The sequence below is a fragment of the Lathamus discolor genome, chromosome 8, assembly GCF_037157495.1.
Source record: "Lathamus discolor isolate bLatDis1 chromosome 8, bLatDis1.hap1, whole genome shotgun sequence".
Taxonomy (NCBI): Eukaryota; Metazoa; Chordata; class Aves; order Psittaciformes; family Psittacidae; genus Lathamus; species Lathamus discolor.
The window spans coordinates 922,200-948,973 of record NC_088891.1 but is presented as its reverse complement, the minus strand read 5'-3'; the positions used below and the strand labels follow the sequence as shown (position 1 = coordinate 948,973).

The 26,774-nt window shown below is 61.8% G+C and overlaps 1 protein-coding gene across 2 annotated transcripts; it reads right to left on the bottom strand.

The window, feature by feature from the left end:
- Positions 1-12: 12 nt before the first annotated feature.
- Positions 13-26,509, bottom strand: RASGRF1 (Ras protein specific guanine nucleotide releasing factor 1). Of its 2 annotated transcripts, none has more exons than XM_065688209.1 (27): positions 26,234-26,509; positions 16,961-17,067; positions 15,896-16,043; positions 14,486-14,578; positions 13,679-13,932; positions 13,286-13,365; positions 12,680-12,873; positions 12,148-12,257; positions 11,876-11,994; positions 11,318-11,478; positions 10,679-10,742; positions 10,167-10,303; positions 9,487-9,569; positions 8,651-8,899; positions 8,175-8,545; positions 7,684-7,809; positions 6,919-7,089; positions 6,524-6,636; positions 6,074-6,186; positions 5,820-5,880; positions 4,564-4,667; positions 4,153-4,237; positions 3,674-3,871; positions 2,824-2,903; positions 2,348-2,465; positions 1,990-2,058; positions 13-1,110 (listed from the first exon to the last, which is right to left on the bottom strand). In XM_065688209.1, exons 1-27 carry the CDS (start codon positions 26,507-26,509, stop codon positions 1,018-1,020), a joined length of 3,777 nt encoding a protein of 1,258 aa, XP_065544281.1. In that variant the 3' UTR covers positions 13-1,017. The 2 variants fall into 2 exon arrangements, with proteins under 2 accessions (XP_065544281.1, XP_065544282.1); XM_065688210.1 differs by having other exon boundaries at positions 8,651-8,860.
- Positions 26,510-26,774: the final 265 nt, after the last annotated feature.

The following is a 26,774-nucleotide window of genomic DNA, read 5'->3' as shown; positions in this document are numbered from 1 at the left end:
GGGGCGGGCAGTGGGCGGGGGATGGGCGGAGCTACCCCGCGGCGGGCGGGGCGTGCGTGCGGGATGAAGAACGCGAGCAGGCGCGGTTCACCCTGAGATAGAATAGATTTATTAGCAAGAGGTAATCAGGAAACATATATTTTTACAAAAAAATGGAAATATCTTTTTTTTTTTCTTTTTTATCTTTTCCAAACAAGCTGTAAGTTGAAATAGTTTTAGGGCTTGAAAGAGAATTCTCATACCACGAGGTATTGCTTACAGCAAAAGTGTTGTGGTTGTCGGAGTGGAGCATGCCTGCCACTGTAGAGTTAAACTGTGTTTATATACTGTACAATGTAAAAAATACATGGTAATATTCACAGAATAAGCACTACATTACTATATTCCTGCTAGAAGGTGGTTAGACAGGATTACAGTATATGTAATAAAAACACTCGGTCATCGTTTTCTAATTCTACATCATGTTACTCAGAGTGGTCACAAGGTTTACGGATCTACAGCATATCCACAGAAGCTTGTCGTGAGCCGTACGCAGCGAGGAGAGCCAAAGGGACGGTTCCATCTTCCCGACGCGGGAGGGAGCGGGGCAGCGGCCGAGGGCCCCGGCGGGGGACGAACTTCATCGTGGTCTCTTCCCCCACTGCACAGAGCTTGCCCCGGGGCATCACCGCTGATGCTGCCCCAGCAAGAGCTGCCCCGTGCCACCGGGACCCCCGTGGGGAGCCACGGGGGCCCCTGCCCCACCGCCAGCCCCCTCGAGAAGAGCCAATGACAAGAAGAACATCATCATCATGGAAGGAGCCCGGGACTCCGGCCACGTGTCGGTGCGTGAAACCTTAGAACGATGCGGGAAACCCTAGGCGGGGTCTAAGAGCGGCCTAAGAACGGGGTGGGGGGGGCGGTTTGCTCGGAGAAGCACAGACGTGAAGTCACTCCAGGGCGTCCAACAGAAACGAACGGGTATTTACAGGGTGGGACAGCGTGTGCACAGAGCGGCCGCCCGCCTCCGCTCCGCGCTCACGAAGGCAGCTTGGGCTCTATTCGCAGAGAAGCTTCGTAAAGGGTTTCTTCATCCATCACAAAGGACTGGTCCAGCAGGTACTGCGTCACCTGGGGGAGGACAGACCATCGATGGGCAGGACTCACCACTGCCGTGGCCAGCCACAAAGGCTGAACTCAGGAAGTGGTGACAGCCTGAGCGGTACGTGAGTGGCGGGGAAGAGCCGGCAGCTCCTGCCAACCGGCACGGGCGTTGCACACACTTGTCTGGTGGAGCTCCCCAGCCTCTGCCAGTCCAGCCAGGGGCTGTGGTCCAGGGCCACTCGGGCTGCTCCGGCCACCGCACGTGGGAGGTGGCATCACCAGAGGGTGCTTTGGCCTGGCCTGGGCGCCAGCACCCGGCAGCCAGCATGGGGCAGGTCCGGCAGCACTGGCTCAGGAGGTTTTGCTGTTCCTGCAGTGCTGGATACAGCAGAACCTCCCCAGCAGCCAGAGGGTGACTGAGCTGCTGCGGCACAGGGAGTGGGAGCGTGGTGACACCTTTCATCTCATCACATGTGAGGTTACACCTTTCATCTCCTCACGTGTGGCGATGCCTATCATCTCATCTCATCTCATCTCATCTCATCTCATCTCATCTCATCTCATCTCATCTCATCTCATCTCATCTCATCTCATGTGTGGGGCTACCACAAGGCAGAGGCCATCCAGCCCCAGGGTGCAGGGGGTGTAGCACACGCTCTGCTCCCCACAGGGAGGTCACTCCATGTCTCCTGTGCCTGTCCCCCTCTGTTTCACCTTGCCTGACACAAGCCCCTGCACTGGCACAAGCCCCCCACACCTACACTGGTTCTGACTTAAAGTTCCTACAGGAGCATCACATCTTCCCCAAGGGAGCTGCCGGAAGTTGAAGGCGTAGGTGCTGTGATTCAAGAGGGAGACGAGGAGCAGAGGGACTGTGTGGATCTCGGGACAAGGCCAAGGCCATACCTTAGGCTGGTGCTCGATCTTGTAGGAGGTTTGCTGGAACTGGCGGATCTCCCTTATGATGTGTGAAATCTGTCCAGAGATAGAAGACAGGAGCTGTAAGAGCACAGCAAGCACCACCAGCACTGTGCCCAGTGCATGGGCAGCCGGTGGGGCTCGCTCCATCCCTCCAGTGCAGCACAATCCAAGGGGCCTTTGTTTCATCCAGACACATCCCTCACCAGGAGCGAACCTGGCTCTGGGCAGGGGACGTGTGGCCCTGAGCTGTGTGAGTGACGGTGGCTTTGGGGACCGCACAGACCCAGCCAGGACCCCAGCACTGAGCCACAAAGCTCCAACGTGTCGGGGCCGGGCCACTCACCATCCTCATCTTGGAGAAGTTCACCAGCCCGTCCTCGGTGTAGTTGGGGGTGCCCTCCTCGATGAACGCCAGGTCAGTCAGGTACATTCCCAGGTAGGGCACACACGGAGGGTCACAACTTCGGGAGCAAACCAGAAACAAATGAGAAAGAAACCCACCTTACCCAGGGGCTCAGGGGTGTCCGCCAGTGATGCACAGCCCATGGGGATGCTCCCCAGGAGGGGGGGGTGTTTCCCAGTGTCTGGCAGTGATTTGCCTCTTCACAGTCCCTTTTGTTCACACCTTTCCACACCACTGCTCAAAGGAGCAGCCAGGCTGGATGGGGCTTGGAGCAACCTGCTCTAGGGGAAGGTGCCTGTGCCCGTGGCAGGGGTTGGGACTGGACAAGGTTTAGGACGTGGTTAGTGCAGGCTCTGCAGTAACCGTGAGCCAAGCCCCAGCCCGCAGCCCCCGCCGGAGCAGAGTCATCCACTCACTTCTTCAGTGCCTCCCTGAGGTTCTTGAACCGGCCCTCGGACGACACCAGCTTCTGCAGCTTATCGATCAGAGCCTTGGTCTGCAAGAGACCCGCGCGCCGCGTGAGCCCTGGCCCCGCAGCCGGGGCACTGAGGTCGCTGCCACCCACCCTGCCCACAGAGCCCCCAGGACACGGCACCCCAGGCGGCTCCTCGGCACGGCCACGGGGACAAGCTCTGCCCTGGCCGCTGTTCCCCGCTCCTGACACCCAGGAGCAGCTGTTCCTCCAGCACACAAGGACAGGCTCTGCACCCATTTCCTCCCCGCTCCCCTCTGCCTCCACCAGAGCCTGTGTTAATTTCAGGTTTACCACTTTGTGGGTAAAGATGACCCGGGAGCCCACAGAGTGGATCTGCTTGGCAGCCCCGGCCTCCTCAGGCTCTGCACCCTGCAGCTACGAGCTATTTCTGTACCACGTAACACAAGAATTCGTTCTGCTCATCCATAATTGGCCTCAGGAGCCCAGAAAACCAGTTTAAAGAACCACCTGTGTGTGTATGGAGCTACAGTGACTCTTTTCCCAGGAACATTCCAGGTGGACACAAGAGGAAAACTTTCCCACTGAGAACAATCACCACTGGAACAACCTCCCCAGGGAAGAGGTGACCCCAGCACCGGACACTGTTACGGCTCAGCTGCACAGGGTACAGCTGGGACACCCAGTCTGGGTCATGCTGTGCCTGGAAAGGTTGGACCAGGCGGTCTCCGCATCCTCCCTGTTTCATCAATGCCTGTGTCTGTGTCACCCCCCCACTCCCAGCCCACCGGAGCCCGCCCTGCTCCCCAGCGGGGCCGTCCCCGTGCCCCTACCTGCTTGGAGACCTTGAGCCAGGTCTTCTTGAGGCGGAAGATAGCGCTGCGGTTGAGCGAGGAGGTGATCTCCAGCACCGCGTTGTAGTTGTGCAGGCACCGGCAGATGTCCGCCACCGCCACCCACTTCTCGATGGCGCTCACCCGCGCGTTGATCTCCTCGTTCCGGATGATCTCCGACGCGATCAAGTTGCTGACCTTTGGGAGACACCGGCCCCGGCCCTGCTGTTAGGATGGCTTTGAATGCACCCTCCGGCCTCGCAGCATTCCCTTCGCTGCAGGAGCCCCAGCAGATGCCCCCTGAGCATCTTCTTCATTCAGGAGATGCTCAACCTGTAACAGGTCCCCGGGGCAGGTAGCACCCACTGAGCACGGTTGGGGCAGATGCACCTTGTACATCGCAGCCCCTGGCCAGCGCTGGGTGGGCTGCACTGCCCTGTCTTCGCCCGTCTCCCCATCCTCTCTGTGGCTGCACTCACATCATTGAAGTGTTTTGTGTTCTTCATGATGTACGGAGTCCTTTCGTTCTTCTCCAGCTTCATCCAGCCTTGCCCAAAGAACTCTCTGCAAAGGACAACATTAATTTCCTGTTTGTCTGGGGTGCCCAAGCCCTGCAAGTGCCACAGCACCCACACAGGATGGAGATACCGGGACCTGTGCCCCCCCCACCGCCAGGAAGGGACCACATGGATGCACTTGGAAGTGTGATGGATGTGGGAGGGTCTCCCCAGGCAGGTCACCCTGGGGACAGGGTCAGGCCCCACATCCGGGCTGAGCCCAGGCTGGGCTGCTGGCGAAGCAGCAAGGAAGGGATCGCACCCCGTGGGCTTAGCGTGGGCCGGCTGCAGGGAGCTGCGGAGCAGCCCTTCCTCACCACGGGGACCACTCACTCGTAGGGGATCTTCTTGAAGACCAGGTGATCCAGCAGCGTCAATTGCTCGGCTATTTCCAGGGCCGAGTGGTTTTCAAAGGGCTCTGCTTTGACTCCCTCAGCCTGAGGCACAAAGGCAAGGAGGGGGGTTCAGAGCATGCTGAGAACTCCTGCGTCATGCACACAGACCAAACTCGGCTCCCCCCGCTGCCCCGGGGTCCAGCCCCTCTGCAGAGCGGGGCCCCCCCGCTGGTGAACCAGCCCCGGGGGCCATCCCGGCCAGCACGGGTTAAGAGCCCATTGCAAAGCCCCTCCTGCCTGCGGGAAGGGGGTTGTGGAAGTGGCTCTGGGGAGCAAACACCAGCAAGCGCCAGCTGAGCTCCCCCGGCGGCCCTTGAGGCGCCGTGGGGTGTGGGTGCACAGCGGGACACACGTGTGGGGCACACCAGGGTGCTGGGTGGGCAAATGGTGCCGGTGGCACCCAGCAGCATCCTGCCCAGTGCGGGAGGGCTCTGAGCACCCAGTGAGGGTCCAGCACACGGCACAATGCACGTGAGGGGGTCGGGGATCCTCCATCGTCCCAGGGGGCACCCCAAACCCCACTGTGCCTCTGGCCGCAGGTCCCTGCTGCCGGGTGGACGGACAGACGGAGCGCTCTGGTTCTGGTTGTCTTCTCCAGAGGAGGTTTCCAGCACTCCTAGGACCCCGGCGGGGATCGGCCACTTGAGAAGCACCAACAGAGGCAGGGACAGAGCCGCTGTTGTTTCAGGTGCACCCAACCCGTTTGAAGTGGCTCCGGGGTTTCTCTGGGAGCAGGGAGGCAGCAAATGCTCCACAGCCACCGCGATGGTTCTAAACCGCTGCGCATTCCAGGGCTCTGCTCCCAGGGGAGCGGCACCGACACCAGCAGGACCGGTGCCCATCGCTTGCAACTGGCACACGGCAGCGCTGGCACAGGGCTGGGGACATGGAGGACACGGTGGAGACCCGCGGGGCTTTCCTGTGTCCCTCGGGCAGGCACATCCACTGCAGCGTCCTGCCGGTGGTGCAGCACTGACATGGCCGGGGCCGGGGTGGGGGTTAGTGCTGCCTCTGCCCATTACAGATCCAGCTGTGCCCACAGCTGGCCCTGTCCCCATCAGAGTCCCTGCTTTGTAGCTGCGCAGCTGGCCTTGGAGAGCTGCTCTCCACCAGGTGTGGTGTGCTGGACCGCGGGGATCTATAGCTGTTCCCCTGCCACCATCCCAGTGCGGGACGAAGGGGAAGGGTATTTACCATCTGCACGACCTCCTCCAGGGTTATCTGATTGTCTCCTGGATCCTCCTGTGTCAAGGTCCTGCGGCATGAAAAGGCAGCGTTACTGTGCTGGGAGAGCATCAGACCTGCACCAGCCAAGGGGGCTGTGCAGGGCACTGTGGCTTTGCACATACTGGGGTGCATTTTATGTCCCACTTTAAAGAGAAAAAACTTATCTGAGTTATTCCTCCCCCAGCATGCAGGAAAAGCAACTCCCACCCGCGGCCCTTCACCTTATGATGTTGGCGGCTGCTTTCCTCTCCTGGGTCAGGAGCTCGGGATCATGGATAACCTCCTCCAGGAAGCCAATCACTCGGAACTTCAGCTCCTCGTTGGTTTCAAAGTCCTGCCAAAGGCAGCACAGCCATGGTGTTAACGTGCTGATGGGAGCGACATGGATCCCCAGCAGCTCCACTCCCTGCCCAGTTACACCCAGCCAGAACCGATGGCCCCACAGTGGGTGGCTGCTTGGCCAGGGCGGAGGCTGCCTCTTCCCTGCACAATCCCAGTTTGCCATGCCCGGCAATCAGGAATGGGCCAGGAAGGCACCGGGCTCAGTGTGCATCATTTGCTTCCTTAAAAACCAAGCGTCAAATTGTCTTTCCAGCTCAGTCCTGGCCGCCCACCCCACGCGACTGAACTCACCCCAGCATCATGTCCAAACCCAGCCCCTCGGCACCCACCTGGGAGTGTTTGGAGACCCAGTGCCGCAGCACGTTGAGGACACGGTTGGTGGCCGCTCTCCGGATCACAAACTCCTTGTCCCCATTCCGCTGGTCTGTTGGGAAGCCTGAAACTGCCAGCGAGTCCTTAGCACAGCTCTGACTCCATTGGGAATCACTTCCCAAGCATCCCTAAGTGCCTCCTAAGGGCAAGCACCATGTGGGCAGCTCAACCATAGCTGCAAAGGGTTTTACTGCCTGCAACGTGCCCATTCCCTGGGCAGCACCCATGTCCTGGCACCCATGGACACAGCTTGGGGGCTGCCCCCATCCAGGGTGCTCCTGCAGGGAGCTGAGCATGGTGGAGATGAGCACCCCAAAGCCATGCCCGTGTGCCGGCAGCGCGGGGCAGATACCTGCGCTGGCGAGGGACATCCTGCGGTACTTCTCCTTGGTGGGGGTCCCCTCGTTGGCGCCCGCCGTGGCGATGGCGAAGGCGGAGGCAGCGGAGAGGGCGCTGCGGGTGCTGTCGAGCTCGCGGCAGGACGGCATGACCACGCCGTTGTTGTAGGAGAACAGCGAGAAGTCTGCGGGGAGAAGGGAGCCAACACCGCTGCGGGGACCACCCCAGCCCTGCCGGCTCACTGCCTGCAGCCCCAGGGCATGGGCAGCCCCTGCGGAATGGGGCTCATGGAGGTGTCGGTGCAGACCATGCTCCTCGTGGAGAGCTGGCTCCTACCCCTGGGCAGCTTCGGGTGCCACCATGTCAAGAGAATTCATCCAGCCCAGCTTTAGCAGGAGCTAAGCCAAGAGGGAGCTAGAGACGGTGTAAGATAGCTACAGGGGGCACTCGAGGAGATAAACCCGTGCTTGATGCCAGCCCAGGCTCACACTGAGCAGCATAACTTGCTCCTATGGCACCACATTGTCCCCAGGAGGGGAGGAAAGGGCCAAGAAGACCTGGTAAGATGCGGAGAACCAGACAGGTTCTGCGCTTCTCTGTCCCCTTGCAGGGAGATGGAGGGTGCAGTCCTGCCCCCCCAGGCCCGCAGCATCAGCAGCTCTGCATGGGCAGGCTCAGGGGCAGCGGCAGCCCCGGGTGACCCCATGGGATGCAGCTGGGTGACCCCACGGGACGGAGCTGGGTGACCCCATGGGACGGAGCTGGGCTCACTGGTTACCTGATGAGTTTTTGCACTTGACAGACTTGGGAGTGGTTGGAGATTTTGTCGGGGAAGTTTCAGCTTCTGCTTCATCGCTGTGGTTGGGATCCGTGTCCGACTCCTCCCGGACTGACACCTCCGAGCCTGTAACAGGGGGCACAGGGAGCCCGCTTACATCGCTGGACAGGTGCACATCATGACCACATCTTATCTCTTCCAGGTTTTCCTAAAGTCTGAATCATTCCAGTGGGACAACCAGGTACAGGAAAGGTCCAGGATATATGGAAGAAGCTCTTCCCTGTGAGGGTGCTGAGGCGCTGGCACAGGGTGCCCAGAGAAGCTGTGGCTGCCCCATCCCTGGCAGTGCTCAAGGCCAGGTTGGACACAGGGGCTTGGAGCAAGCTGCTCCAGTGGAAGGGGGCCCTGCCCGTGGCAGGGGCTGGAGCTGGAGGAGCTTTAAGGTCCCTTCAACCCAAACCAGGCTGGGATGCTGTGGTTCTATCACTTACCCTGCTTGCCTGGCAGCGACTCCTCTTGTTTTTCCAAAGCTGCTTCTCCTTCGTCAGGGATTTTATTGGGATAGTTACTGGACACGTACAGTTTGTTTATGTCCAGGGTGGTCTTGCTGAAGGGAGCCATGGAGGAGTACATGCTTGCATAGCCGTTGGAGGAGCAGCTCAGGGCAGCCAGGTCCAGCGCCTTGCCCCCGGTGATGATGGGGATGTTGAGGGAGAGCTTCCTCCGCCGGCTGGGGGATGAGGACTTGGTGATGGACAGGGGGGGAGGCGAGGAGAACTTGCGGTTGGCCCTGGGGGACTTGGGGGGCTCGCCATAGAGCAGCTTGTTGTTCTGGCTGTTTGCAAAGAGCAGCTCCAGGGACCTGGGGGGAGACAGGGAAAGGCTGAACTCGCACCCACTCTGTGTGTGAGGCTGCGGGGATCCTCCACCACCAGGCACCGGGCAAGCCCCGGCTCCCTCTGCTCACCGTGCGGGGATGGCGCTGATGGGCTTCTTGTAGATGGTGATGAGCTTGTCGAGGACGACCAGGGCGGTGGTGAAGACGCGGTAGGAATGCAGGAAGGTGTTGAGGAAGTCGATGCTGAGGAAGCGCAGGTCCGTCAGCCTCTCCAGGAGCCGCTCCACGCTCGCATAGCGGATCTGCAGGACCTTGCAGGAATTCATCGTTTTACTGAACCTAATGTCAACATCATCACAATACAAGCTGGCATCAGACCTGCAGAGAAACAAGATTTCTGTGGCTCCAGCCTGGAACGAAACCAAGAGGAAGTGGGACAGCAAAGGGGCCTCATTCACACGGATGCCCCTCTGTAAAATGCAGCTGGGAATAATCCCCGGGGGGAGGCAGGGAATTCGCCCCCAGACGGATGGGGAACACTATAAGGCGCTCAATGGGCAGAGGCTTGTGTACAAAACATATGCCCCTGGGGCACACCATGAACCAGGATCCTTCCCCACCCCTTAACAGAAAAGGGTCCCCCCCGATGTGCTGGGGACACCCCCTCATCCCCACAGCTGTGCCCGACCCCCCTTGTGCCACACATACCGCTGCACCCAGCACCCACCAGGATGACAACCCCTGCGCCCGTCTCTTCCCCCCCTTTACTGTTATCACCTTTCCCCTGAGCCCTCCCATTTGACCTCCCCTTGCCCAGCCCCACACAAACCTCCTCCCAGCTAACAATGGCTCCCAGCACCGGCACCGGCACCGGCACACCCCGGTGCCGGGGCTGTCACCGGGCTCGCAGGGCACGGGCAGCACCACGGGAGCTGCTCCATGGCGCCCGGCCCCGCAGCACTCACTTGATCATCTGCGGCACGGTGACCTTGGAGTTCTCCTCGAAGGCGTTCATCATGAGCCCGTTGCAGCGGATGTTGTCCACGCACTGCCCGAGACACGGAGCGAGGTGGGACAAGGCGGCAAGGACACCCCCCCGCTGCCCGGCCGGGAAACACCCTGAGAGAGCCTGGGCTTATCCAGACAAGGCAATTCCTCGCTAAGGGCAGCAGTGCTGGGACACAGGCACAGGGTGCCCAGAGAAGCTGTGGCTGCCCCATCCCTGGCAGTGCTCAAGGCCAGGTTGGACACAGGGGCTTGGAGCAAGCTGCTCCAGTGGAAGGGGTCCCTGCCCGTGGCAGGGGTTGGAGCTGGAGGAGCTGTAAGGTCCCTTCCAACCCAAACCATTCCCTGGTTCTATGTTTTGCACAAAGCAAATGAAGATCAGATGTAAATTGTACCGCGAGTCTGGGCCAGAGGAGAAATCCAAGCCGCGCATCTGCCCATGCAGGCAGAGCACAACGGGACAGACCCTGCTCCTGCTGCTGTGACTGTGCCACCTCCCTCCTCCTCCTCTTTGAGCTGCCAGACTCAAAGCAGACCCAGCAGCTGCTGGGGATGTCCAGGCTCTTGGTGCCCCCCAGCTCCAGGTCACCCTCGGCATGGAGCCGCTCTCCCTGGCTGCCCTGGGCTGTGTCCAGCCTACCTGGCTGATGTCACTGGTCCACGCAGCCTTCTCCTGCCGGGACGAGGCCACGAGGATAACGGTGAAAGAGGAGGAATCTTTGGGCTCCACCACGATTTTGAAGTCAAGGTGGTCGATGTCTTGCCCAGATGCTTTTGCTTTGGAATAGAAAAAACACACACAGTGATTGTGAAGAGATTCCCCCCCGCCCCACCATGGGTGCTCTTGGGGCTTGCTGCATTTTGTGGGTTGTCTGTGGTCAGGGTGGGACAGGTTCGTTGGGCAAAGGGTCCCTGTTTTGCTGCACACTGGGAGTGCCAGCACAGCCCGGGTGCCATGTGCCAGGAGAGAACCCACAGCACGTGCTGGAGACCTCTGGTGAGGACCAGCGGAGCCTGGGCTGGCACTTGGTGTCCCTGCCCATGGCAGGGGGTGGGAACTGGCCGAGCTTCCAGGTCCCTTCAGCCCAAACCATTTCATGGTTCTATGATTCCACGTCCCCTGGGGGCTCTGCCCAGCACGGGGGCTCCTACCGTCCTCATCGGTGCTCTCCGGCTCCTCCACCAGCGTGCAGTCGATGAGGGAGATCACGCCGTTCTGCAGGGGCAGGAGGCAGGGCTCAGTGTCGGGATCCCCCTGGATCCTGCTCCGCATCCCAGCCCCCAGCCAAGGGACAGGAATGGGGCGATGCTGCCGAGGGGCACGCGCAGCCCATGGGCAGCTCAGTGCCTGCTCTCTCTGGAAGGAGCAGCTCCGGCCGCGGGGCTGTCGCTGTTTTCCTTGTACAACCCCCCCACTACTTTATGTATAAGCTCTTTCCTAGGGGCTTGAGGTTAACATTGCCAGGGTCTGCTTCGGGGACCAGCTCCGCGCCTCGCGCTGGCGTTCTCGCACTGATGCTTGAGCGCCAGCAGCGAGCGGCTCCTGCCGGGCTCCTGCTCAGTAACTGCAAAGCTCCATCAACAAAAGCAGAGCCCTGGGCCCGGCCCGGAGGAGCCCGGGCGCTGCGCTCACGCCGGGCTGGGACCGGCGCTCCCCCTGAGCAGTTGCCGCGGGTTCTGCCGCAGATCCCAACTTCTGCCGCGGAGAACTCCGCCTTTCCCGTCGCTGCTCCCCCTGCCCCCGGCAAGGCGCCTGCACCCCACCAACAGACCCCAGGGCCCCCGTCCCACCTTGGTGAGGTGCAGCTTGCCCCCGGAGCCCCGGGTGCAGATGATGAGGTGCTTGGAGAAGAGGAAGCACTGCCGCTCGCCCTCCTTCCGCAGCGAGAGCGAGCCCAGCCGGCCCCGCGTGATCTTCCCTTTCTCCGACATCGGCACCTGGATGAGGGAGCCTGCGGGGGACAGACCCGGCCCTGGCACCGCATCCGGCATCGCGGCTCTGCAGAGCCTGGCCCTGGGAGCGCGGCGTCACCGTGGCCCCGTGCACCAGGGCTAGGAGCAGCCATGCCCCCAGCCCACCCCTGTGGGCACACTGTGTGCTCGCGTGGTTCCCCAGCGGGTCAGGACACAACCCACCGCTTCCCTGGCCGCAGGGCATCCCTGAGAGCCAAAGCACACATTCTGCTCCATGATGCAGCACAATGCAGCACCCAAAGCAAGAGTGAGGCGCTTTGGAGCAGAGGAAATCAGACACGAGCGATGTGTTTAAATCCCACCGAGCACCAGGCCCCACGTGGAGGGATGGGGGGGGCGCAGGACGAGGGCTGCAGGGTCTGTGCTAACTCGCACCTTGCCTCACGAAGGTCTGGCTGGTGTCCAGCAGGATCTCGCAGCCCTCAATGATCATCCTCTCGATCGCCAGATTCTTCCGGATATTCTCCGTCTCACTGACCTCATCGTGCATTATCCTGAAGGAAGGAGAGGAAATCGGGGCTGGGATGAGATCCACACGAGTGGCACCTCTGGGCAGTAAATGGGCCCCGATGCCAGGATGGGAAGGGATGGAACAGGAGGGGAAGGGACGGGAAGTGATGGGCAGGGACAGGCAGCGTGGGTCTGACCTGGACAGCTCCTCCAGCTTGGACTTGGCATAATCCAGGCTGTTCCTCTCCACGTGCTCGTGGGGGGTGTGAGCCAGGAGCTCGTGCAGCGTCAGGATGTACCTGGGGATCTGCAGCACAGCAGGACCAGAGCAGGGCATCAGCACGGGATGGAGCGGGCACACAGGGCTGCGGGCACTGCTCCTGGGGACACTGTGGGGACACCGTGGCTGGGGACACCGTGGCTGGGGACACCGTGGCTGGGGACACCGTGTCTCATACACACTGACTGGGGGGTTAAGAAAAGCTGCTTGTGCTGAAACTTAATGAAGAGGGTGCGGGGTTTGCCCAGGACCCTGCTGTGCCCCATCCGTGTCCCAGAGGTGTGGGGGTAACCAGGAAGCAGCAGCTTCTCCCAGAGTCCTCCCGCAGCAGTGGGGAGCCCAGCGATGGCCTGAGCAGGTCCCAGGAGCAGCACAGGACCACGCAGGTCCAGCCCCAGGACCACTTTGGGCTCTGCTGTGGTGGCACCGCTGGGGCCAATCCTGGTCACCTGGAACATGGGGTAGGTGAGGAAGGTCTCCAGGGTCCTCTCCTCGCAGTCGGGCTTGGCCTCGTAGTGCTTGAGCAGCTTGTCGAAGTCGCGGTTCTGCTTGCAGTGCGCCAGGATCTGCAGGCTGTACTGGTGGTTCCGCACGAACTCCTGGTAGATGTTCAGCATGGGCAGCAGGATGTCGAACAGGTCGGCTGCGAGCAGAGGGGCACTGGGTGAGCGGCTCCGGAACGCGTCCTGGGCTCCCAGCACGGCCCCTCCTGCTGCTTGTGCGAGGCCCAGTTTGGGTTCCAAAGACCCCCTCTAGCACCAGCTGAGGGTCTGATCGGACACGGGGATGCTCCAGCACCAGCCCTCATGTGCACGCCCCAGCCCAGCCCTTCCAGCGCCCGGCAGGACCAGGAATTGGGTTTCTCTGGGGCTTTTTGCTCCAGTCCTCGCCTCCATGGCTGACACGAGCGAGCACCATCAGCAGGCTTCCCTCCTGCTGCCAGTTATAGCAGAACAAACGCCTGTTCAGCTGCAGGAGGAGGAGGAAGAAGAGCGCAGGCTCGGCTCCACCCACGAGTGAGAAGGAAGCAGGACGAGGAGGCGAGAGGCACTCACCCAGCACGAGCGTTGGCCAGCTGGAGATCCTTGCCTTGAGGCCCTGGTAGAAGATCTGGTGCAAAAACATGATGGTTTCGCTGGAAGGTAAAGCGAAGGGTGAAAAGGCAGAAGAACAAGAGCAAAGAGCGAGCAACCAGAGGAAACCACCGGCAAAGAGGGGGCCCTGGGACCAGCTGCGAGGCAGCTGCACACGGAGGGTCCCACAGGGAATTATGGATGAGGACAGAGCAGGAGAGGGGGAACTGAGCAGCAGGGAGCTCCCTGCAAGGTAGGACAGCCCTGACCCCCTTCCTGCGGGGAATGAGCGCCCTGACACCCATTCCCGGAGGCAGGCAGTGGATGGCAATGCCTCCCCACCGGGATGCCGGGATGCGCCGGGATGGCCCCTACCTGTTGAGGAATATGCTGCTGACGTCGTCGTGCGTGATGGGAGGCTTCTTGGAGCTGGCGGCCATGCGCAGCGGCCGCAGGAAGTTGTTGACCAGGATGTGGAGCTGCTGCACGTACTCGGCCTCTGCCTCCAGCATGCTGAACACCACCTGGTTCCTCTTGCGCATGCTGTCGGCGTGGGGCGACCTGATGTAGTCCTGGATGATGGTTTTCCACTTCCTGCGGCACAGCCAGCCCCGCAGGAAGCTCTGCACCTGCACACGGAGCGGGGCTGCATCAGAGCCAGGGCTATGGAGCGGGGCAGCCATTCCCTGGCTCCGGAATGAGGTGTGCGCTGTTACTGGTGTTACTGGTGCTGCTCCAACCCAGCAACCAGTTGGGAAACCAGCAATAACTCATTTACATGCACTCGTTGCAGATGCTGTCCTCTTTTCCCTTTTACAGAGGCACACAGAAGAGCCTTGCAGGCTGTTCCATCCCCTGGCAGTGCTCAAGGCCAGGTTGGACACAGGGGCTTGGAGCAAGCTGCTCCAGTGGAAGGGGTCCCTGCCCGGGGCAGGGGTTGGGGCTGGATGAGCTTTGAGGTCCCTTCCAACACAAACCCCTCAGATATTCGATGACTATGTAAGAGATGCTGTTTGTGCAGGAGCCAGCACGGGCAGCGATGCCACATTCACCAGTGAAAGTGGGGAGCACCCCACAGAGCAAACACAACCAACAGAAGGGCTCCCACATTTCCCTCCTAAGCACCCCCATGAGGAGGGGCAGGCCCCACATCTCCCTCACCGCCACAGCCTCGGCACCCACCTTCTTGATCTTCTTGATGTCGCTGTCGTCATCGCTGGGCGCGCTGCTCTGCCCGGCCTGGATGCGCTCGTGGTCCTTGAGCAGGGAGGCGATCTGCGGGCACAGAACGGGTGTGAGAGGCACCGCGAGGCACATCCCAGCGCATCCCAGCGTATCCTGGGGGCCAAGAACAAGCCCTGCAGCCACACAGTGCCTCTTGTGCCACCACATACACAGGGACATGCTGCGTGGATTGGGTCTTAGTGAGAGATGGGTGGAGGAAGCGGAGAAGGAAACGTGTGGAGCTGCTGGGTGCCACTGACCCCCCAGCACCCCTGAACCCATCACAGGGGCAAAAACAAGTTGGAGAGAAAACAGCAGAAGAATCTCCAGTGGTTTGCACCCTGAGGCTGCAGAGGGACACAGACCCTGTCCCTGCAGTACCCTGCAATGTGCTGGCTCTGGCCACATCTTGGCCAGGGCCCACGGAGTGCCTTTGTTGGTGCCATGGCTTTATTTTGGCTTCCTTTTTTAAGCTGAGTGAGCGGAATTTGCACATGAAAGTAGAAGCAAATTGTTTGATCTCGGCTTCAAAGCGTGTGGAAAGCAAAAATCCCCAAACCAGCCCAAGGTAAAATCAAACACACCTGGACACAGGGGATGGGACCGGCTGCGGCTCCGATCCCAACACTCAGTGAATTGATCACAACACATCTCCCAGCTCTGAAAGCTCATCGGGATGCCCAGCATTGCTGCTGCTCACCCTGACTTGGAGCCAGGATCAGACCTGGAAGGCTCCTGGGGGTCCTTGAGGACCCCCATGGAGCAGGTGCAGCCAGGGCGGTTTTGGGACTGATCCAGTCCTGCTGGAGAGCACGACTTCAGTGGTGCCAAAACCGCTCCTGGGGAAGGTTTGTGGCTCCCCCAGCCCCCCAGATTCAAAGCAGCCATCAGTGGACCCCGACTCACGGTCGGGGATTGCTACGAACCCACGCGTAGTAACTCCAAAAGCCCAAATTTAAGGAAGAGACCACGCTGAGGATGTGGCAAATCTCTCCTGCCCGCAGTGCCAACCTCTCCTGCCCGCAGTGCCAACCTCTCCTGGCCTGCAATGCCAACCTCTCCTGCCCACAGTGCCAACCTCTCCTGGCCTGCAATGCCAACCTCTCCTGCCCGCAGTGCCAACCTCTCCTGGCCTGCAATGCCAACCTCTCCTGCCCGCAGTGCCAACCTCTCCTGCCTGCAGTGCCAACTGCTCCTGCCCCCACGTGCACCGCACTGGGCAGCCGCAGCCACTCGCTGCACGGCTCCTGCAAGGTGAACCCCAACAAGGGGACCCCTGGCCCCTCTCTGCAGAGAAGCCCCAGCGTTAGAGCCAGTGTCCCTGCGCCAGTGCGATGCCACCGCCCGCGGCGACGCCGCGCTCATCACCTCGGCCTTCAGGCGCTCGATCTCGATCTCCCCGTCCTCGATCTGCTGGCGGAGTTGCTTGGCAACGGTCTTCTCCGTTTCCACAATCTGCAGGAGATGGAGGTACTTCTGCATCAGCGCCTCGTGCTCCGTCGCCAGGGTCCTGTAGCTGCGGGCAGACACGGCCGTGAGCATCCCTCCTCCTGCCCCCCCGGCACACACACACACAGCCGGGCTCTGCACACACGGAGCCGGGGCTCTATGGGCTGCGGTTTGCTGCCGGGTTGGTTTCTCCTTCCTGGCTGCCTCACACGGCCCTGACCCCTCCAGCTCCGGGGACCCGCAGGGTGAATGAACCGGAGCCAGTTCTTGCCGTCTGGGATGCTGGTTCCCAGAAGGGAGCAGTCCAGGAGGACTTGGGTTTCCCCAGGGTGGGGACAGTAAAATCAACACAAATTTAAGGAAATGGTAGGAGACAAAACCCCACCAAAACCCCACCAACCCAACACCACGGCCAGGGCTCTCCCCCACAACTTTACCAGAAGGACACTTGTGCCACAAGCCTTCACACCGGCTCTGCTGAAGATGCTGCACCACATGAGCTTGCTCTACCTCCTGCATTCAGCACCCAGCTGCTCTCTGTCTCCTGCCGCCAGCCCAGACCCTCCTTCACCACACACATGGCACCAGGCTGGCTCCTGACCCCCTCCCAGGGCAAGTGCCCTGCATCAGCAATCCCACAGCACAGGACCTTGGAAAAAACTCTTCCTGACCATTTCTGCTATTCCAGATAAAGCCCTTCCCGATGGTCTTTGGGCCTGGTGGTGCATCAGGCATCCCCCCAGCACCGGGCTGGGCTGGGCAGCACCAGTCTGCCAGGGTGTGACAGGGATGGGGACTGGGACGGGGCTGGGGGATGTCTGAGTGCAGCCTCCTGCTCGATGGCAGGGTCTCTGACACAGGGCTGGAGGTCAAGAGCCCTCAAAAGCCCCCAGCTCAGTGGCTCCCTGCCTGCAGCCTGCCCACAGCTCCCCACGGCTTCACCCTCAACACCCCATGGCCCGGGTGCGCTGGTGCTGGGGATACCTGGCGTGAGCTATGGCTGCAACCCACTCGTCGCAGTCCTTGGCATCCTCCGTCCGCAGCTCCAGCGTCTTCTGGTTCTCGTGGTTGAAGTTAACGGTGAAGTAATGCTGCGGAGCAAACACAGGGTGAGGCCACTGCACGGGGCCACGGGGGAAGCGCTTTGTGAGCCACCACCGGGGCTCGATTTGAGAAACAAATGCACTGGAGAAGCAGGAGCACGGCCGAGCTGTGCCCTCGGGTGAGAGCTGCTCCGCGCATCGAGGCAGTGCCAGCGGGATGAGAGATGCTCCGAGGGGAAACCCCATTGGGCAAGCACAAACCTGAACCCACCGAGGTCCCAGAGGCTGCCACCGCCCCGGGGACAGCCCTCACCCAGGGCAAGGGGCGGCTGGGCTGGACCCAGGCTGCTGCGCGCTCGGGCACCCAAGCTGGTGCCTGGTGCTGGTGCCGGTGCCCAGGCTGGCGCCGCTGCGGGCAGGAGGCTCTCACGGGCACAGGAGGCCCCGCACGGGGCTATATTTATCCTCCCTTGACATTTGCAGTGCCTGCTCGTGGTGTGCCTGTGCTGCTCCCGAGGTCTCCTTGGAAACAGGGACCACGCTGCAACGCCGGATGCTGCCCGGGATAACTGGGCTCAGACGGAGCCCACGAGAAAAGAGCTCATCCTGGCGTTGCCTGCTCCCGTGGGCGAATGAGGGATCCGAATCAACGGGTGTGCTGCAGGAGCCCCCCGCCGAGCCAGCCTGCAGCACCCCGTGAGCACAGCCCCACTGTGCCATGGGAGCACAGACGGGCACCACAGCGCAGGCAGGAGCCTGTGTGGGACCAGCCCCACCACCGGCTGCAGGTAGGGATGGGCAGTGGGTGCTGCACCAGGGCAAGGCTGGGACCCATCCAGCCCATTCACCACCCCTGTGCTGAGCACCAGGGTACAGCTCACCACGCTGCCCCAAAGCAGGGCTGCATCTCCCATCCCTACCCCTCAAGCTCTCCCTGCCCTCCCTGGGCATCTTCACTCCCTTCCCGTTCCCGATCAGGCCCAGGGGTGTTAAGGAAAAGGATCTGCAGAGGGAGACAGGAGACTTGCAGTGGAAGCAGGATGCAGTCAGTCACAGCAGCACGGACGGACACCCATAAAATCACAGAACCACAGACTGGGTTGGGTTGGAAGGGACCATAAAGCTCATCCAGTTCCACCCCCTGCCAGCTCACCTCTGCCCATGGACACAGCTGGAGACGCAGCAGCTCCTCAGCTCTTTGCTTCTCATCCACCTTCTTCTCCCTCCCACCCCAAAGGCATTGTTGGCAAAGAGACATCTCTGACAGCAAATTCACCCGGGATGCTTTGGTCTCTGGAGCAGTGTGGTACTTACACACCTCTGCTAACGCCCAGCTCTCCTATGTCCCTTCCCTTGCCAACAGCATCACAAAGGGCTCACTGCATTGGCAAGACTGGAAATCCTCCCCCATAAACAGCAGCTCAGGAGCAGCACCCGCCGTGCCGGGGGGCATTCCAAGCAAAACAGGGATACAAGGGGTGGGAAAGGCCCTTCCCAGCCCCAGTGCCCCCACGAGCCGCAGTGCCACAGGGACAAACCACGCTGACACCCACAGCACCCAGCAGGGCCCCCCTGGGACCGAAACCCAGGGAGATGCCTCCAGGGCTCCCCCACCCCGGTCCTGGAGGAGGGGATGGACACCGAGCCCCGGGCGGCCCCTCCCGGGTCCATTGGGGTCAATGCAGCCCCCGTTGCGCTCCCATGGGCGAGGGCACCCACCCAGAGCCCTGCACCCATGGGGTTAAGGGAGCCTGACGCTCAGCTCTGGGGCTTGCTGGGGTGGCAGAGACCACAGCAGGGGCCAGGCTGGGGACCCTCGCTGCTCTGCCCACTTGAGGCCCCCTCCGAAGCACCAGAACAAGGCGGTTTGGTCCCGGATCGCCCACCTTACACCACAAACTCCAGTTTAGCCAACGGCCATTTGAAGGCTGTGGGCAGCGGAGCCGGACAGAAGGGTCCCACCACAGCCATGAGTGTCTGCTCAGGAGGGTTCAGCTCCCGCACAGGCAGGTCCCGGGTGCTCCCGTGACACGGCTCCATCCCCACGCAGTGCCGGGAGGTGCAGCGCGCTCGGAAGGAGGAAGTTATTTTATATTTGAATAATAAAACTCCCACCACCTTTTATCTCCACCTGAATTACGATCTTCCCTGTTATCACAGTGGCACATCCAACGCGACATCCATCCGGGAGCGCCTCCAGCAGCGCTGGGGCCGACGCCGGGCGGCAGGATCAGCTCCTGCCACCAGCATCATGCCATAGCCAGCTTCCCAGGCCGGCTGTGCTGCGGGGCACGGGGAGCAGAGCAGGAACTGCCCACAGCTCCATCTGCCGCTTCCCACAGCCAATATCTGCTCCTCTGAAGACCTCATTAACTCTCAGCCATGGAGGCACCGACGGCCCTTCCCCAGACCACCTCTCACTCTGCTTCCCTGCAAGCTGGGCACATGCAATTCCTTAATCAGTCACTAATTATGGGGCATGTTCCAGCTTCCCCCCTGTCCCAGTGCCTACAGGAAACCTGGAGAGGGGCTTGGGACGAGGGCCTATAGGGACAGGCCAAGGGGAATGGCCTGAACCTGCCCCAGGGGAGACTGAGCTGAGCTCTTAGGCAGAAGCTCTTCCCTGGGAGGGTGCTGAGGCGCTGGCACAGGGTGCCCAGAGAAGCTGTGGCTGCCCCATCCCTGGCAGTGCTCAAGGCCAGGTTGGACACAGGGGCTTGGAGCAAGCTGCTCCAGTGGAAGGGGTCCCTGCCCGGGGCAGGGGTTGGGGCTGGAGGAGCTTTGAGGTCCCTTCCAACCCAAACCATTCCACAATTCCATGATTCTGAGCATCTGCTGTGGGACCTGTGGCGTCCCAGACCCCAGTGCTGCAGCCCTGCTACCAGTGTCCAGCTTTTCCTGGCCCTGCCTGCGGGTACCAGGGGCTCTGCTCCAGGGTCATCCATCCGGGAGGGACCTGCCCCATCCCGGCCCCCTGGTCCTGCTCCCAGCCCCGCTCCTGCTGTCACTTCTCCCGCAGAACATCCCCAGCCCCACTCGGCTATTTTTACCGAGGGGCGAGTACAATAGCGAGATGCTGCTCAGGAGCTATTTCTGCTTCCAGAACCTCCACAAACGACTTTGAATTAATGAAGGAGACTTCCCGGGTGATTAATGTGCAGGGACTATCTCCCAGAAGCATCCTCCCACTTGTCTGATGTCCCTGGCAGGGCTGGCACAGCAAAGCTCTGCCCTCCTGCCATGCCCAGGGCTGGAGAACCAAAGCCTCCTGCGTGTGCACCCCCAGAGGAGGGTCCCTGCGCCCCGGGCACGGGTCCCTGTGTGCTGCAGGACCTGGGCCCCGCTGCCCCCAGGTGCAGGTGCCTGCACGCCGCAAGCTGAGCTCTGCCCGCTCCCATGCTCCCGTGACGCCCGTTCCTGCTCTCCGTGGCGGGATGCACAGGCACCTCCATCCTCCACATTCCCCACAAAAGCCAGCGGGATGCGTTAGCGCATTTGCCACTGTGCTGTGTGGGCTCCCACGCTGGGATGTGGCTGGGACACGAGTCCAAGGTCCCATGATCTCGGGAAGAAACAAGATCCTGGTGTCCCACAAGGAGCCACGTGGCATTTCTGCAGGGATGTTCAAGGGCCGTTGGTGAGCTCCACATCCGCAGGAGCCGGGCTCCCCACTGCACTCACAGCACAGAGCACTCCGGAGGCTGCACCAGCGTCCCCACGTTGTGATGGACAGGGAGGGTGCTCCTCCTGCAGCCACATCGACAGTGCTTGGATCGGGTGAGGGGGGGGGACCAGGACTAACCCCCAGCAATGACACCCGTCACCTTTACCTGCACGAAGCGGCTTTGCTGGGCCATCACAGGGGCCTTTCCACCCCAGATGCCCCCCCCACCCCTCTGCAACCGGGCACCCCACAGCTCCATCACCCGTGGCAGGAAGGCACCAGCCGCCTGCTCACAGAGCTGACGGTTATTGCAGCTGACATAAAGGGCAAAGGAGGAGACTTCTCCTGCTCTGGATGGATGAATCCAAACATCCACAGCCAGCGATGGCAGCTTTTAACTTCCCTGACCTACATACCATGTGCTCTGGGAAGACAGGACCTGGGACTCAGAGGAGGAGATGGTGTCAGGCAGGTCATTTGCTTGCTAACGGTAAGAAATAAATCCCAGGGGCTGCAATTCCTCTCCTCTGCTCCAGGACAGACAGTGAGGATGCTCATGCACAGACACCAGAGCTGAGCATGAACTGCATCAAGTGGGCTTCAAAGCCCCATGCTTATGAATGGGGCAAACAGCAGGCAGGGACCCTCTGCTCCAGGGGCTTCACCTGTGTGAGTCCCACCCTCAGCCTTGGGCAGAAACACGTTTAAAACAAACGTCCATTCTTCCTCTCTATGGCACATCATCCAGCAACGCTGGCAGACAGGCACGCAGGCATCACCACCACGCAGGCATTGTTGTTACCACGCAGGCATCACCAGTACCACAAAGGCATCACTGTTACCACGCAAGCATCACTGGTACCATGCAGGCATCACTGATACCACACAGGCATCGCTGGTATCACACAGGCATCACTGTTACCACTCAAGCATCACCGGTACCACGCAGGCATCACCAGTTCCACACCAGTACCAGTACCATGAGCAGCCCCAACCCTCCTCACAGCATGGAAATGGAGCCCTGACATCACTCTATAGAGTAATTAATAAAGATACCAGTGTTAAATCAAAGTCCTGACCATGGACATTCATACCCTGGCCAGACTCACACGTGAATACCCCTCTAATGACTCTGCACCTTTGTGTTTGCAATACATCTGCAAAACGTGCATGTGCAGCTGAGAAAGGAATCGGGGCTGCTGAGCCATCGGGAGGGTTCCTTCCTTCCTCCCCCCGCTTCTCTAGCAGAGCTCATCATGAATCTGTTGGGTGAGAGCGTGTGGCAGGAGGGGACAGGCTGGCACCGCGGCTGAACCGGGAAGCCGGGGGACAGCCCCTGAGTTGATGAGGAGCTGAGGGTTAGGATCACGAGCTGCGGTTTAGGATCGAGCAGCTCAGATGGGATGTAGACACATGCAGGTGTCTGTGCTGCTGGTGCCAGGGCTGAGCTCCCGCCACCTGCAGCTCATCACACAGAGCCTGCCTGCAGCTTCCCCAGCCTGGAAAACTGCTCCGGGTTGGGGTTTATAGAAACCCCCCGGCACAGGCCACCGGGAAAGCCAGCGGGCCAGGCCGACCGGCCGGCCCTCCTGGCAGAGCCCCAGGTGGGCAAGTCAAGGTGAGTTAAGCAAATGGGAAGAGCCAAACATCTTGAGAAAGCCACCTTACCCCAAATCCACCCTGTCTGGATTTATACGACAGCTCTGGGGGAGTTTCTCAGCCTAGACAGAGCCCGCTCCCGCAGAGGTGACGTGTCCTGTGCTCAGACCCGGCTGCAATCACTCCACCGCCATCGGTCACACAGATCATAGAATCCCAGAATCCCAGACTGGTTTGGCTTGGAAGGGACCTTACAGCTCATGCAGTTCCAGCGCTTCCCACCCACCTCAATTCGGGACCATTTCAGAGCCGCTCGTGGGTCCCCTGCCACTGCTCCCCCTTGCCTAGAGCCCAGCCGGGGCCCAGATAGTTCTGCACAGCCAGGATTCACAGGGGCTCCCAAAAGGGGCCCCCGGCATCTGCTGCTCCCTGCAGCACCCAAGCATCCCCAGCTCTGCATCCATCCCACTCTTCCAGTGCCACGGGACAGGGTGCCCTCGGTGACCGTGCTTTGTCTCAGCACCCACTGCACTTTGTGCTGCTGATGCTGAGACGTCTTTCTCGTGCCCTGCTGAGCTGTGCAGGGAAACGAGCCCGGCCGGGGCTGGACACGCTGCAGGGGGATGGAAGAGAAACTCTTTCCTGATGCGCCAGTGGGAACCATTTCCACAAACCTCCTCCCATTCCGCTGAGGAACCATGGCCACTCACACCCACCGACTGCCCGCCCATGCTCAGCTTTGCGTCGGATACAAAACGCTCCCTGGGTCTCACACACACAAATGTGACGCCCGTCCCTGGCACCCACATGAGAGATGGGGCAGAAAATCTCCAGCTCCAGGCTGTGTGCTCCCAAGCAGCCCAGGCTGGCGGGTCAGGACTCGGCTCCAGAGAGCTCCCAAGCCTCAAGTCAAGGGCTGTGCTCAGTGTCACCACTGGACTCAGCAGCACGGAGGGCGGCTGGGCAGGAGCAGCTCATGGCACCGGGGTGTGGGTCTGCAAACACGCCTCAAGGATGCATCCATGGAGCAAACCCGGCTGTGATTCCCACTGCCTGCCTCATGGGCAATGGAGAGCCCTCACCCAGCACTGGGGCCTTCCTGGTCCTGGCCATTGAGGTCAGAGATGGATCAGCTCCGGACCTCTGCATCCACTCAGCTCCTCCAAAGGGATCCCACTTTGGCTGTGCCCCATCACGTGCAGCCCCACCACGTGTCCTGCCCACCCTCCCTGCAAGGCAGCACGGACCTGGGGGGTCTCCATGGCCCCTTGCCACCGTGACGCAGGAGATGGGACGTGGAAGCCACCACAGCATCCTCACAGCAAGATAAAGGGGAGGCTTTGCACCCCCATTGCCCAGCACCGCCGGGCGCTCACCCCTCGCACCACCAGCACCCCCGACATCCTGCACCGAGCAGGACAGCACAGGCAGACCCGGCAGAACCTTCCTGCAGCCGCAGCCGGGCCGGAGCCCACCCAGCCATAAACCATCCTCCAAATCCAACTGCTTCAAAGAAAACGTCGCTTGCGAGAAAAGGTAACAAAACCGGGAGAGAAAGCTCCCGGCGGTGACCGGATCCCATCCACTGTGCTTCAGTTTTCCAAACAACTTTGCTCCTCCGTTCTCACATGCCCCGTATGCTAAAAGCACACCGCATTGCCAGGAAAAGCACCCCCACCAAAGCACAACGTGTGAGTTTAAAGGGGGGGGGGGTTGAGAGACCCACCTTTTAAACATTCTCCTTTATGGAGAACTGGGAATGTTTCAGGCTGCACTTCCACAAAGGCACCTAAACCTGGAGCTCCTCTGCTGCAGGGAATCCTGCCCCCAGAGCTGTAGCTGTGACTGCCCAGAGAGACAAACACGCTCCACACCAATTGATGGTGGTCACGGGCAGCGCTAGAAATTTCCTCAGCACCCGAAAGGGGCTGCCCGGGGCTTGGCACCAGCCGGGCTGGCAGGAGCCTTGCTGGGGGGCCGAACCCGGGCCCCTTCCCCTCGGAGCCCCGCTGGCTCCGCACGCTTCCTCGCAGCCCCCGCTGCGGATCTGCACCATCAACATTCTGCTGCTTATCTCACCCATAGGCCATTAATTGGCCTGCAGAGCAGCGGGCACCAGCGCCCAGACATCCCCTCACATCTGCCCTAAGGAATTATAGGGAATTACAAGCCAGACACTGAACCTTGGTGAATGGGCGCAGAGCGGTGGCCTGGTACATGTTTGGTGTGGCCAGATCTCACTGCACCATGGCCCCAGCCCCTCGCTGACACTGGGGATAAATCTTCCAGGTGCATTCCGAGCTGGGAAGGGGCCGTGGCATCCTCCCATCTTGTTTACCTGCTGGAAAATCCCTCCCGCACAAACACTAGGGGTCAGAACACGGTGGGCGATGTAAAACCTGGGCAGGAGGCTGGGTTTGAACCTGGCCAGCAAGCTGGACTGGAGCCGAACCAGGAACACGCAGGAACATCTATTCCACTGCTACCTAAAGGGACATGGCTGGGAAAACAGGGCAGCAGCTTGTCCCCCCTTGCAGCCGCAGCCAATGCACCGGAGGCTGCTCCTAAGCCAGAGGAGGCAGAGCCCTTGCATAAAACCCACACTATTTTGATCTGAACAGGGAAATATTCCCGTTCTCCCAGCCAGGAGCAAGGAGCGATGGTGCTGCATCCCTGGCTGCTGTGGCAGGGATTTGAGGGGCACTAAGCAGGCCGTGATTGACTAAAGGTCAATAAGGGGCTCATGTCCCCCGGCCGCCCCTCACCCGGGGGTGCCGTGGGGCTTGTCCCGCAGCCACGCTCCCAGCACTTCCCGGGAGCCGGTTTAGGCAGAAATTATGCAAGCCCTGCAGCGCCGGACCCGCTCGGAGCACCCCACAGCCCCCAGCCCCGGAGAGCCACCCCCGCTGCTCCTCGCCAGGGCGTCCCGGTGCCCCCTGCGCCACCAGCGCCCTGCTCAAGGGGTGAAGCCAACCGCAGCGGCTCCTGACCACGCTCCTGAGGCTGGAGGGGGGTTTGGAAGCTCTGGCAGCGCTGGGCAGGATCTGCACCCCCGGCTGGCAGCCAGCCCTTCCTCCCCCGTACCCGGCACCAGCCCCGTCCCTGCCTGCCAGCTCAGGCGCAACCGTCACCCACCAGACAAGCTGCCACATCGCACCCACGCTCGGTGCCAACGCTGCCCGCCCGGGGATGGCACAGCCAGGGCACAGGAACCCCCCCGCGGCCCCGGCGAGTGCTGCGGCAGCGGGGACAGGATTCTCCCAGGGCCTCTCAGCGGCTTCGCTGTTTTGGTGCGTTCCACCCGCAGATGTTGACAGCTGGCACCAAGCACCGGCCCTGCGTGGGGCAGGGGCGTCCCACGGGACGGGACGTGCGGTGCTGCCAGTGGGTTTGCGGCGGGAGCACAAAGCGCACACGTGGGGAGCAGGAACGGGAGGACAGCGGCACCCAGCCCCGCGCTGCTTCACCTGCACTGCCCCGCGCGGGGCCGGTTCACCCCCGGCACACCGGTAACCCCGGAGCGGGGCTCACACGGCGGCTGCGCCGGGGAAACGCCTCGGGGGGAGCCGGGGGCCGCCCCACACCGAGCCCCGACCGGGCCGCGGACACGCGCGGGGCTGCGCTAAGTGCGAGCCGCGGCCGCCGGGGGGCGCCCAGCGCCGCAGCCCCGCCGCAATTACCGGCGGTTAACGAGGCACGGGGGGGCACGGGGGGAGCATGCGGGGGGGGGGGGCTCCGGTCGGAGCCAGACACCCCCACTGCGAGCCCCCCTGCCCCGGGCTGCGCTGCAGCGCGGCGCTGCGCCCCGCCGAGCATTCCCCAGCCCCGCTACGGCCCAGCCGCACCCCGCGCCCCGGGCAGCCCCGGGGGACGCGGCGGGGACCCTCCGGGGCACCATCCCCGGGCGGGGCGGGGCGGGGTGCGGCGGCCCCGGTCCCCCGCGGTGCCCACCTGCTTCTCCAGGGAGTCCTTGGCCGAGAGGGAGGGCTTGGGGGAGGGCGCCCGGTCGCAAACGCAGCCCTCGAGCAGGTAGAGCCCCGAGGGCCGGGAGCTGGAGTCGGTCTCGAAGTAGAAGAGCATGTTCTGCAGCAGCGCGAACCACTTGGTGTGCCATTTTGTGTTGTCGGAGCTCCGCTTGCTCAGGTAGCCCTTCCTGGCGCCGTCCTTCTTCGCCAGCAGCCCCAGGTAGGTGACGTGCCCGTCATTGAGCCGCATCCCCTTCTGCATCGTGGTGGGCACCGCCGGCTCCTCACATGGTCCCCGCCGGGCGGCCGGCGGGCGGGTCCCTGGCGAGCAGCCGCAGCCCCCGCGCCCGCATCAGCGGCGCCCGCTGCCCCCGGAGAGCCGGCGGCCGCCGCGGCCGCTCATGCCGCGGCCGAGCCCCGCCGCCTGCCCGCGCAGCGCCTCGCCTCCCGCGGCGCCGGGGCAGCGCCGCGTCCCGGAGCCGCGACTCCCGCAGACGGGCGGGTCATGTGACGCCGGAGCCGCCGGC